Consider the following 12,744-nt stretch of genomic DNA (forward strand, 5'->3'; position numbering starts at 1 on the left):
TCTACAGCCCCATCCGATGCCTCAGTTTAACAGGCATTTTGGGGCACGGAAGTAGCAGACACGGTGCAGGCTCTGGGGGTCTGGCAGATTCAGCTCCTGCCTGCCAGGGCTGGAGGTCTCCCCTCCCCGAGTGGGCAGAGTGGGCATTCAGCAGTGCGTGTGCGCCAGGAGCGTTCTTGCCTTCTTTCCCTGTAGATGATTTGCTCCTTAAGGGTGGGGTCAGATCCATTTTTTGAACCTTTTCAGCTGTGGTGACCGTATTGCCTGAATAAAAATTAAGGAAAGGTGGATTGTCAAGTATGAATATTTTTATGGAGACAATGGAACAAAGCGTTTGAAATCTGTGCTGACCCAGAAACTTCAGGAATAAGTTCCCTATTCTCACAGCACCTAACAAACTCCTTGGACACAATGGTTATAAGGTGTGTTGTGTGACTAACTAACAAATGAATGCTTATGCAGCTATGATTTCGGTGACTGCCCCCCAAATTCCCTAAGGAATTCCTACCCTTAAAGGGACTGACAGGGTTAAGACAGGGTAAAGGCCCAGGCTAAACATAAATACCTTGTGCTCTGGAGGACACCCACATTTACCATCGCCCAGGTTAAAAAAGATCAGCATGTGTCACTTATGTGGGGAGGGGGGCTGCTGGTGATGGATAGGAGTGAGTGTCTCCACTGAGCGAGAGGGGCTTTGGGGAGGGCCGGACTTGCTGGAATGGGGCAACATGGAGAATACAGTGTCAGCCCATGGAAAGGAAAAGTGTGTGTGTTGGGGAAGAGGGGGTTCAAAAGTGTGGATTTGAGACCTCAGGAACAGCCTCTTGCATAAGACGGGCCTCTGCCCAGTTTTGCCGGCAGTCTCTGGGGACAACCTTGGGCTGAAGATTGAGGAAAGCTTTGAGATTAGGTTCAACCTTTTTTTTTTTTTCTTTTCTCAGAAAGTACTAAATAGGTTAAGTGACTTGCCCAAGGACACACAGCTGTTTGGTGGCTGCTGAGCTGGAACTTAGAGCCAAGCATCTGTGCCCTGTGACTGGCACGCTTCCAGCCTCAGTCTAGAAAAATGCCAGCCACAGATGAGGAGTGTTGGGGCTGGGCGGGGATTGGGAGTGAGGCGTTTTGCCTGCCTGTGTCCTCACATGTCCCAGATGGTGGAGGATGATGTCTTAACACCCCCCCTCCCCTGCCCATGTCTGTCAGACCTGCTGGCTCTGGAGTAATGCTGCCCCAGAACAGGCAGCTGGGACGGCTGCCCACAAAGGAGGCACTCCAAGCAAGCACTGGGTCTAATCCCATCAACTTCCTCCAGCAATTAACCCAAATCACCAGTGGACGTGTCCCTCACGTACTTGGTTCCTCCTTTGTCCCTACTCAACAGCCTTCCTAGACCGCCGACTGGACACGGCCCTCTCATTCAGCTCCGTGCAGCTGAGGGGACCCTGCCTCATGTCCCAGTCCCTCCTGTCAAACCCCTCGGATCTGGCTGGCTGCTTTCCTAAGTCCCCCTGGCTTCTCTCCACAGGCTCAGTCCATCCCTTCCTTTCCCATTCAGTGCCAGCTGTCTCAGTGCCAGAAGGCTTGGCTGACCAGGCCTTGGAGAACCATTCTGCCATTGCCTCCCTCCACTCAGCTAAGTCCTGTCTGCCATCTACCTTTCCACCTGGGCAGAGGTGATGTTCTTCCTAGCTACTTTGCAGGAACTTAATGAACACTTTGGGACTTCACTGAAGAAGTGAGAGTTTTTGGTTCAAAATGAAAAGTAGTTAAAAACCAACCCCTCCCCCGCCAAAAACGCGAGAGAGAGTTGTTTGATTGTGCTGGTACTGGGTCCCTGGGACAGAGCAAGGCCTCTGGGAATGCCATCCAGGAAGGAACTTAGCAACCAAAGTCCTGACGAAGATAGGAAATGCCCGGAGACTCTGTCTCAGAAGGTCACTGAATTATCACCACCAAGAACTTCGTTTCCATTTAAAATTTTATTACATCAAAAGAAAAAAAAAAACCCTCCACAAAACAAACGCTAACCCTAGACCAACTCAAAGACAGAAGATTATTATCCAGGTATAACTAATGCCCTCCCCACCCAAACAACCTTACATTAAAAAATTCAAAAGAAATAGAAATGCCAGCTTCAAAAATATTTATCCAAAAAAGTAAGGCATTCACTTTACGAAACAAACGAACAAACAAATAAACCCTAACAACTGAAGGAGGGATGGAGGTTGGAGGAATGAGAAGAGGGAACAGGAGGGTGGTCCCCTGACCTTCCAGGGGCCAGGCCCAGCCCACTCTGAAGGGACTGGAACTCAAACCAAACCTGACATCTCATCAGTTGGGGTTGGGGGGAGGCAGTCAGGCAGGCCAGGTAGGAAGCTGGGAAAGCCAAGCAAGCCAGGAGGACTCCCAGCATATTCTAGTCTAAGCAGATGGTAGCGGGAGGTAGGAAAGGGGGTCCTCCTGTTTTGGGATGAAAGGATCCTAGTCCTTAGCACATCAAGTGTGGCAGGGAGGCTGCAAGGCCCAGGGTAAACGTGGTGGTCTTCCCTTGGAGCGCAGGGAAAGGCAGCCTCTGCCCACAGGACGGCCAGAAGTGCACAAACCAGAATGTGTCTCCAAAATGGGTACTTTCTGCCACTGCTCTTTCATTCTGTTTGGGAGGCTGTCCCAAGACAGGGCAGTGGTGGGACCAGAAGGGGAGGTGTCTGAGTTGGGGGAGGAGGAAGGAACTGGCCTTCAGAAGACACACTCTCCCCACACAGTCTCTGAGGTTATGGGATGGGCACACTTCTGGGGGGTGGGTGGGAAAGCTCCCTCCATTCCAGGAAGGCTTTTCATACCAGGTCTGTCCTGAGGGTTAGAAATCAGGGAGTATTTTTAGGTCCAGTTCTTGGATAGGAGGTGATTTAAGGCTGATTTGGCTTGGGTTTCCGGCCTGAAGGTCTTGGGGAGCCTTCATACCGGTTGGTCCCGGAGCCAAGCCAGAGAAGAGGGAAAGGGCACAATGGGGGCTGCCAGCAGTGCTGGTTTCATGGAGGTATGTGGAGGGCGCAGCTGCAGGGATCACGGAGTGACTGTTCCTTTTCACTGGAGTGGGGAGGGAGGAGCTAAGCAGCTTTGCCATTAGGAGAGAAAGGTCCTCTACATCGAAAATAAGAAGACCTTCTGGCTTCATGAAGCTTTGGCACCGAGTGGGGGTCAGGATGCAGGAGACAGGGCAGGGCTGGGTTTCTGCAATTTGAGCCTTTCCCAATCTGTTCCACAGGCCTGGCTTGGGTTAGGGGGAGGGGGCGGTTCCCCTGCTCATTGGTCCTTAGCTCAGTAGGGAGGTGGTGTCCAGCCCGGAACCTTGTTCTGGACAGTGAGCCCAAGCTGGGGTGGGGGTATGTACCACGGGGAGGGGGAGAGGAGAGGGCAGAGGAAAGCATCTTTCATTTCTTGGGTCCCTAGTAAAGGGAGGGTGAGACCAGTCTCTCCAGCTGACCTTTAAAGATGACAGATTTGCCTGAGTCTGTCCCTCCCCAAATGACTCACTGTTGCTTCCGGTTCTCTGAGCAGAGGCCTCCCTTGGGCTCAGGAATGGGGAGGGAAGGCAGTATTGACTGGGCTCCTGAGGAGGCAAGTGGGGGGTGGAGGGCCCTGTGGGGTACTGCCAGAAGCTCCACTCTCCTCCCGCTTCTTGGAGCAGCCCTGGTGAGGGTTTTGGACACAGGCCCTGGTGGCGAAAGGCTGGTTCTTTGGGTACAAATGTCCGTGTATTTGTCTATAGTTTCTTACCACCCATACCCAGGTTCTGCTCCTGCTGGACACACCGTGTGTGTGTGTGTGTGTGTGTGTCTGTGTGTGTGTGTGTGTGTTGGGAGGACCTAGGCAGGGAAGGAGAGCAAAAATGGGGTATAGGAGGAAGGAGCCAGCTGAGAGGCGATGGTGGTTCTCAGGGTTGGGGCTGCTCCGAGTCCTTGTCCTTGGAGGCCGTGGGTTGGTAGATGGGCTGCCGCTGCTCCTCTGTGTCCTCATTTATCTCCTCTTTCCCCGAGCCCGCTTCCATCTCAGGGTACACAACCACACACATCTTCTGGCTCACGAGGGTTAGTGACTCTATGGGAAGTTACACAGAATGGGTCAGTGCTGAGCATCCCACCCACCCCACCAAGCCGGCCATGACCCTGCTCCACTCCCCTGCCCCACGTGTTGCCTCAGCAGAGCCCCAGTGCCTTCAGGAGACTCCCATTCCAGGAGACAGCCACCTTGCCTCTTCCTGGGGCTCTGGGCAGCCTGTCTGCTGGCTGCCCATTCCCATCAAAACCCTAGTCCCCCACCTTCCCTAAGCCTGGTGACTACCAGTTCCAGGATCTCCCTTGGCCCCTCCCCAGGGCAGCTCCTGCAGAATGGCTGTCAGGGTGCCTATTCTTCCAGCTCTAGGGTCTGTGTGCAAACCTCAGCTGTTCTCCTCTCCTCAGAGGTCTCTGGGAAGGCACCCACACTTTCCTGCCCCGTCTTCTTCTCCAGAGCTCTGTGGACCAGCCTAGGCCTCCTGACCAAGAGACCTAACCTGGACAAGGAGATCCTCTAGCCACCTGGCATTTTTAACAACTCACCAATGAAGTTATTGAAACACTTGGGCTTGTGTTGCCAGTAAACACCCAGGAAATAGACGGGCACTCCTGTCAGCATGATGGCTAGGCCAGTACCACACACCACAGGCTCTGACCACAGGCTAAAGATCAGCAGGAAGGCCCAGAACAGCAGGTAGATGATGGGGAACAGCAGGTTGATCTGTGGAACAGACGTGCTGTTAGCTGTGTGGATCCCATGGTCCCCAGGATCAGGTTGTCCTCCCTCTTCTCAATCCACAGAGAGGCACCTTTGAGGGCAAAGGCTAGGCTTCACTTGGCTCTATGGCTCCCACACTCCAAGCCCTGATAGGTCAAGTCCTATGTCAACAAATGTTGGTGAACTTGGGTAGTAGGATGGGAAGAGGAAGGGCAACTAGGAAGGGAATGAACCTCATGCCCTTCTCTTTTCTCCTGGGCAGAGGCTAAACAAGTCCTTGTCATCCATGCCTCAATCAGGGAAGCCCATGGGGACTGATAGGCTCACTGATTTATTGGTATATATTTGCTGGAAGAGAGGTGGAGAAATGAGTGAGGGGAAAGAAGGAGTGGCCCAGGTCGGTCATACTCCTTGTCCCTTTCCCAGTTCTAGGTAGGGCCCTCATCTGGGCACCATGTGGCAAATGTCCATCCTTCTTGTCAGGATCAGTCTCAATGTGTTTCTCTCAAGCAATCTGAGAAGGTAAGTCTGCCAAGATCCAAGAAATCAGGAAACCTACCATACTATCAGGCAGTCTGGGACCTTGATTTTATTCAGAAAGAAGCATCAGCTCTTATTGGCCATCTTGTTGGCCACAGGTGGGAGTTCCCAGTAGAGTCTTCTTCAAGACTCCACATTTAGCTGCTTTTCTCTTCCTTGTCATCTCAGAGGGTATGCAAGTGTTGGGGGGAGAGATGGGTTATTCTACTTTGTCATCCCTCTAGCAAGCTTTCTAAGAGTGATAGCAAAGTGGTGGTGGAAAACAGATTTGGAAAGCTGAAATCCCCAGCTGGAAGAATCTTCTTGAAGGATCTAGTCTCCTGTTTCCAGAATAGGATTGTTCAAATAGCTCAGGTCTAAGCTCTGTTCTAATTTGCAGGAGAACCCATAGTGCTCTTGCCTATTTTCTTCTGAGCAATGCCGTTCATTCACCACAGTTATCTCGTGTAGCAATCGGTAGGTTCACCAGGCACCCTACTACATATAAGGCTATAGTAGTTTAAAAAAGAGAGGCTCATGGAGGGCTGTAGTGGACTGGAAAGCTTCAAGGAAGAGGAGGAACTTGAGGCCTATGTGGGGAATAGTTATAATCTGGATAGGCAGATGGGAGAAGGAAACTCATTCTGGGATGGAGACATAGTTCAAGTGAACTCAGGGATGGGATGGAGGGATGAGGAGGAGATGGGCCATACCAGTGGATTCATGGAAATGCTAGAGAGGTGAGGGAGCCTTGAAAAATCAACCGGAGTTTATAAGAGTTGTAGGAAACAAAGGAATAACCTGATGAGAGTATCATTTAATCTAACTTTCTCTTCCAGCTGTGATTTGTTCTGGTCCTATCTCCAGTGGAAAATGGAAATGGCTGCCCCATTTATACATGGCCCTTGCTTTCCAAAGGGTCTGCTACCATCATAGAGAAGGTAGATCATATATTGGTTAGCAGCCGAGAACAAGGGGATTTAAAAATCTGAGCTGCAGCTAGATTTGTAGAGGAGGGGGAAGGGATCTCAAGGGGAGGTTCTCGCACCTTGATAGGGCGGGGGATGTCAGGCTTCTGCCAGCGAAGAACGATCTGTCCCGCGATTGTGACTCCATAGAAGAGGTAGTTGATGAAGCCCACGTAGTTGATGAGGGTGTACATGTCGCTGGTGACCAGCATCAGCAGGGTTGAGATGCACTGTGGGAAACGGGAAAAGCTCATCAGTGATCAGTAAGGTATCTGGACATTGGAGGAGCTGTTTACAGGTGGGAGACTGTTCCCCTGCCTCTAGGCAAACGGTGCCATTTTTTTAAAAAAATATTTTATTTATTTGACAGAGAGAAATCACAACTAGGCAGAGAGGCAGGCAGAGAGAGAGGAAGAAGCAGGCTCCCCGCGGAGCAGAGAGCCCGATGTGGGGCTCGATCCCAGGACCCTGGGATCATGACCTGAGCCGAAGGCAGAGGCTTTAACCCACTGAGCCACCCAGGAGCCCCCAAACGGTGCCATTTTACAATGAATGTCCTAAAATGGAGACTTTACAGCCTCCCCTCCCTAGGCATCCTGGCCATTGCTAACAGCTTTATTGCCAGGAAATTCTTTCTTATTGCAGGAATGATAATCCAAATATTTAACCACCGGTATGGCATGGGCACTAACCTGTCAGAATAGATACTGGCTGTAAACAACTGGGTTGGCAACATAGGCAGTGCCGGTCTCATTTGTATTTCTTCCCTGGTTGTACCTCAAGCTAATTTTGGTGTTTCCTTTTTTTTTTTTTTTTTAATCCCTTAGGGAGGATTGTTAACTGCAGATTAAAGCTTTATTCCTGCCCTCATCCTCTCTTGGCTGAGTCATGTAATTTATTTTTCTCCCCCCTCCACCTTTTTTTAATATTCTAAACAGTTACAAAACATTTGCTAGGTGGCAAGCCCTGTTCTCAGCGTTCTACAAATATTAACTCATTTAACTCTCATAACATCCCCGTGAGGTTTTCTTGATAGAATCCACTTTACAATTTCAAAATCAGCTCAGTGGCTCTCTCGGAATCATGTTCTGCCCCTCTGCTAATTTGTTAAGGCCAACAGAAGATTCTGTTCTTAGAGCATCTGGGTGGCTCAGTTGGTTGAGTGTCTGCCTTCGGCTTGGGTCCTGATCCTGGGATCCAGTCCTGCATCGGGCTCCACATCAGACTCTCTGCTCAGCAAGGAGTCTGCTTTTCCTGCTGCCCCTCTCCCTGCTTGTGCTCTGTCTGTCAAATAAATTAAAAAAAAATCTTAAAAATTTTTTTTTAATCTTTTTTTTTTTTAAAGATTTTATTTATGTATTTGACAGACAGAGATCACAAGTAGGCAGAGAGGCAGGCAGTGAGAGGAGGAAGCAGGCTCCCTGCTGAGCAGAGAGCCTGATGTGGGGCTCGATTCCAGGATCCTGGGATCATGACCTGAGCTGAAGGCAGAGGCTTTAACTGAGCCACCCAGGCACCACTAAATAAATAAAATCTTAAATTAAAAAAAAAAAGAAGGTCCAGTTCTCATGTAAGATCTGACAGTGAAAATAACCTAGAAGATTTTAATGGATGAATAAGCCAGATTCTGACTGTATTTGCCTTGCAGTCACAGTACTGTACCAATAGCTCAAACTGGAAATAAGTCTGTGTCTCACTGGGAGTACTAGGGGTCTCTGGGCACCTTTCAGAGCTAACCAATCATGATGGCCTTCATCCTGTATCTGAACATTCTGAAACTCCCCCTCATGGTGTACAATGAAGGCACTTGACTCCTGAGAGCTCTCAATTATCCTGATCTAACTGCTTCTCTGATGGACTGAAGTCATTTTCAATATTTTACTCAGGATCCAGAAAGGAAAAAAAAAGTAACTTAAAAGACTCAGTGGGGACAAGTCTTTGCTCTTTTCTTTTTACCCCTCTAAATGATTCTACACTAGGCCATTCTACCCTCATTTCTTCCCTACCCCAAGTTTCCTTTTCTCCATTTTCAGTTGCTAGTCTTCCTTTCCTTATGGTTTGCCTTATTTGGTGTACCTGTAACACTGAATTTGTTTCAGTGATGTTTCCTGAGAGACAGGCAGAGCCTCCCTGGGGCAAGAAGACCGATGGGGAGTGGTGGATGTGTATGTGATTGGCCAGGAGTGGGGACCCAATGCTGCAATCCTGAGGGCAACAAGTGCAGGGGAGAGCCAAGAAAGGAGGTTTCTTTATGAGACTGTAGAGCTGTGACATAGTCACTTCAATATGACCCAAAAGGATGGGAGAATAGCAATGAGCCAGGGTGAGAGCCTGAAGGTGTTTCAGGACACAGGGTCTTTCCTTGTTATTTCTCTTGATATTCACAAAGCCCATGTATACCATTTGCCAGATTATCTAAGACCCAATGAAACCTGGGAGCAGACCAGGAGGGTGACAGGGCCGTGTGTGGGAAGTACGAACTTCAGCTCAGAGCAAGTACAAAGAGGGAGGATGTGTGTAGGGCTGGCAGAAGGAGGGGCCCTTACTGTGAAGAGCAAGGCTGGGATTGGGGTGCAGCGCTTCACATGGATCATGGCCAGCATGCTGGGAAGGTGGCCCTCCCTGGCTCCAGCAAAGAACAGCCTGGTAAAGAGAAAAACAGGTCAGCCTGGGGTGACCCATAGACTACCCAAGGAAGTTCCCTCCCCAGCCCAGTCTTCCTCATCCATGCCCACCTTCTGCTCACACAGGAGCATCTCCCCCACCCAACCACATACCCACTTTCCCATGCACACTCCAGCCCACTTGTCACAGGACCCACATTCACAAGTGCAGGTGCAGGCAGACCAGAGGCAGCCAGTGGATAATGGATGGATTCTGGGTACACGGAGACCCTAAGTATGGTCTGAGTGGCTTGGGGTTACTGATGATTGTGACTTCACTTTGTGGGTCTCACAATGTCTTAATCCCTTTAAAAATGTGCCTCCCCCATTCTCAAGGAATACAGGTTCTCTGAAACATGGGGACTGAACTGTATGTCCATGGGAAGCCTTAAAAACACTGATATTCTAGTCAGGAGGTAGTTGCTACTGTGGGGATGGAGAATGGGTGGCGGACCAGAAAGGGACACGGAATAACTTGGGGGATATGTGGGAATGTTCTATATCTTGTTTTGAATGGTGCTTATATCACTGTATACACCTCATTAACATTCATTAATCTGGACAATCTGTGTATTTTATTGTATTGCAGGTATTGTATTATATCATACCTAAAAATCTATAACCTTAAGATACTTTTTCTATTCCCAAAGAAGCCATCCTAAGGAAATGAATAGTGAGTTAGTGAAAGGTATATATAAAAGATATTCTGATGATAAAAAAGATGGGAAATATCCTAAATGCCCCAAAGTAAAAGACTGATAACATAAATTATAGCATATCTATAAGATGAGATATTTTATAGTCTTAATGTTTTGAAAAAAATTCATTACTGAGAACATGCTCAAATACAATGTTAAATGGTAAGAGCAAGACAGAACACTATATGATTCCATACAGTATGATTCTACTTAATTTAGAAATTAGGGTCATGTAAAAACATACCAACTTATTATCTCAGGGGGATGGAATTATGAGTAATTTTAATTTTCTTCCTTAGACTTTATTTAAAAAGTTAATTTCTAAAACAGATGAGAAATTTTTAATTGGAATAAAAATGATCTTTTAATCCTTTTTAAAAATTAGATCCTTTTTTTTGAGATAAATGTAGACTCACATGCAACTGGAAGAAATAATACAAAGAGATCCTAGGTATCCACTCTATTTTTACTGGTAACATACTGCCAAACTATAGTATAATATCATGACTAAAATTATGTATTTTTAAAAAGAGAAATTTTAACATAAAAGGGACTCCTTCTTCCCCTTTCCTTTTCTCAGAGAAAAGAATATTATAAGCCATTGGAAGTTGTTTACATATTAGTATGAATTAAGCACCTAAGGGGTAGGAGGAAGAAGGTGGTGTAAAGGGCACAGGAAGGCACAGAATCAGCACGCTGGGTGTTCTGAAAAAAAAAAAAAAACCAAAAACCTGTCACTTACTTTGGAACTTGTGTGTGAGGGGGAGAGGAACTAACAGCAGCAGTTTGGCAGAAGTGTGGGAGTCCATTATGGCCCCAAGTATCCATGTGCATCACCATCAGTTGCCATCATCAACTACCTAGGCTACTGTCGCTGGTTTCATGCAGCCACACAGCATTGCCCCTCTACGGTGCAGCCTCATGCACCTAAATGCACCCTGGGTGCTCAGGGAGCCTCATCATGCACATAGCCAGGGCCCCGCATTCATGTTCCTCCTCCACATGCAGCCAGGACCAGTGAAACTGTCCAGGTCCAACAGCATTTGCAAGTGTCAAGTTCACAAGAGACAATCCTTGCCCGGCTAGCTGACAACAGAGGAGACAATGACATTAAGCATGACACACGCCCACACACACTCCTATTTCTCAGGATGGGTCAACCTTTCCATATATCAAACACAAAAGAGTAAGAGAAAGAAGGAGCGAGGGAGGGAAGGAGGAGGAAGGAATGAAGGAACTGGAAAGATGAGCAGAGGAGGCCTGGTGGGTGAGCTGTGCCTCTGAATCAGAGGCCTCGCACACCAGGGCCGCCGTGTCCTACATGCACACACAGCTGTACCACATGCACGCAGACCATCGCTTGGCCTTCCCGAGGGACAAACCCCACTCTAAAGCGACTGTAGCCAGTCACTCTCTTCCAATAGATCCCAGAGAGCCTCATGGGTCACTGCTCTTCCACTGCTCGCCCTCAGTTGGGGACTCCAGGTGGCCACAGCTCCTGTGTAACACGCACACGAGGTTGCTGCGGGTGAGTCTCAGTCTCATAGCGTCCCGGGCCACAGAGGACACCCACACTCCCTCTTTCCTGCCCTGGGTCATGAAAACATGGCACTCCCTTGACATTTCATGAGAACTCCTCCCTGAGGTAATGGGTGGCTTTGGAAGCAGCTGAACTCAGGGACTCCCTGTTCTTGCTGTGTCTTTCAAGTAGGACTATGGCCTGGGGGCGGGGGAACTTTCTAAGAAATGGGGGAAGACCCCTTGAACAACACTGATAGGAAACAGTCCAGTGTCTGCTAGCCTCAACAGTCCATTCTGGAGATAGGGAGAAGAGACCCTGAGGAGGGGCCAGATTCCTGGGGATGTAGAGGCAAATGTTAGGGATTTCTAGACTGACTTGAGCTTCTGGCTTCCCTGAGAGTTTGGGAGTTGGGGGGCTGGCTTTGGACAAATGCTTTGCTTCAGCTTTTCCACACTTCTCTCACTTCACACGCTCTGTCCAAGCCTCCCGAGCAGCCATGACAAGGCCGCCCACAGCCACTTGTCTGTTGAGCAGGGATAAGGATCCATTCCACCTGCAGGCTGGTCCCAGAACTTCCATAAGAAGCCAGCCCAGAGCCCCCACCCCCACCCCACAAGCCTGTGTCCCTCCTGGTCCCTGATAGAGTGGGGTTCCTTTCAAGCCAGCATAGCCTGTTTCCAGGCAAGTAGCAAAGGGACTCTGCGGTTGCTGCTGAGCTACTGTCCTGCTGCTAGTCACGGTGCCCAGACCTAGGACTGTGTCAGGCAGCCTGGGACCTCCTCAGCCCTCTGCTCCTGCTGAAATGAGGTGGGACAGGGCTTCTCGCCACTACATGTGAAGCCACACACATCGCAGGTAACCACATGAGCAGCGCACACCCCTCTGCATCCAAGCTGACATACAGATGCCCTTTCGTGAGCAATCACCCCCTACGAGGTCACCACCCAGGTGCCCACACAGACCCCTGCTGACAGAGACAAGCCCCCCACATATACACAGAGCAATATGCGCAGCAGAATGGCCCCTGGCCCAGGAAGGACTGGGACGACACTTACCGGGAAGAGGTGAAGAGAGACCCATTGACTCCTCCAAATGTGGACAGGGCAACGGAAATGGGCATGACCCAGGCCATGACCCCTAGGAGCTTCTCTCCGAATGTCTGGGAGAGAAAACAAGGGAATGAGCAGAAGAGGCAAGGTTACAACCCACCACTTGTACATCACTGCTGGGAATGCTCCCTCCCATCTCTACGCTTGCTGAATCTCTCCTACCAGGGTCCTCGCAGGGAGAGTTGTTTCCCCAGCCCCTCCTGCACCGCACCGCCACTTCCCTTCCCATGGTGATCACACACAGTGGAGATTTAGCAAGTGTTTTGGGCTATTAACTGAAGGAAACAGTGCACGGTGGTAATAATAATAATAACAACAACAACAATGACGATGATGTGCTAACATTTGTTCTCCTTGTTTTATGGATGAGAAAACTAAGGCACAAAGCAATTAGGTAGTCTGCCTAAGATCACAAACCCAGAAAGTGGAGGGCCAGGACCAGAAGCCAGCTGTGGGAGTCCAGGCCTCAGTTACATTATACACTCATGAGTC

General features: G+C 49.2%; 1 protein-coding gene across 5 annotated transcripts in view; it reads right to left on the reverse strand.

The window, feature by feature from the left end:
* The window catches only part of SLC7A8 (solute carrier family 7 member 8), a 64,921-nt gene that overhangs the window by 13,435 nt on the left and 38,742 nt on the right, over nt 1-12,744 (reverse strand). For 4 of the 5 annotated variants that reach the window (XM_046007221.1, XM_046007223.1, XM_046007222.1 and 1 more), the window contains 5 exons: nt 12,199-12,302; nt 8,807-8,903; nt 6,341-6,490; nt 4,599-4,776; nt 1,965-4,098 (listed from right to left, as the gene is read on the reverse strand). In XM_046007221.1, coding sequence (XP_045863177.1) covers nt 3,935-4,098; nt 4,599-4,776; nt 6,341-6,490; nt 8,807-8,903; nt 12,199-12,302 — 693 coding nt within the window. In that variant the 3' untranslated portion in view covers nt 1,965-3,934. Of the gene's footprint in view, nt 1-1,964; nt 4,099-4,598; nt 4,777-6,340; nt 6,491-8,806; nt 8,904-12,198; nt 12,303-12,744 lie in introns of those variants that run through there. The other variant, XR_006818600.1, reaches the window with a different exon arrangement.

The sequence above is a fragment of the Meles meles genome, chromosome 6, assembly GCF_922984935.1.
Source record: "Meles meles chromosome 6, mMelMel3.1 paternal haplotype, whole genome shotgun sequence".
NCBI classification, from domain to species: domain Eukaryota; kingdom Metazoa; phylum Chordata; class Mammalia; order Carnivora; family Mustelidae; genus Meles; species Meles meles.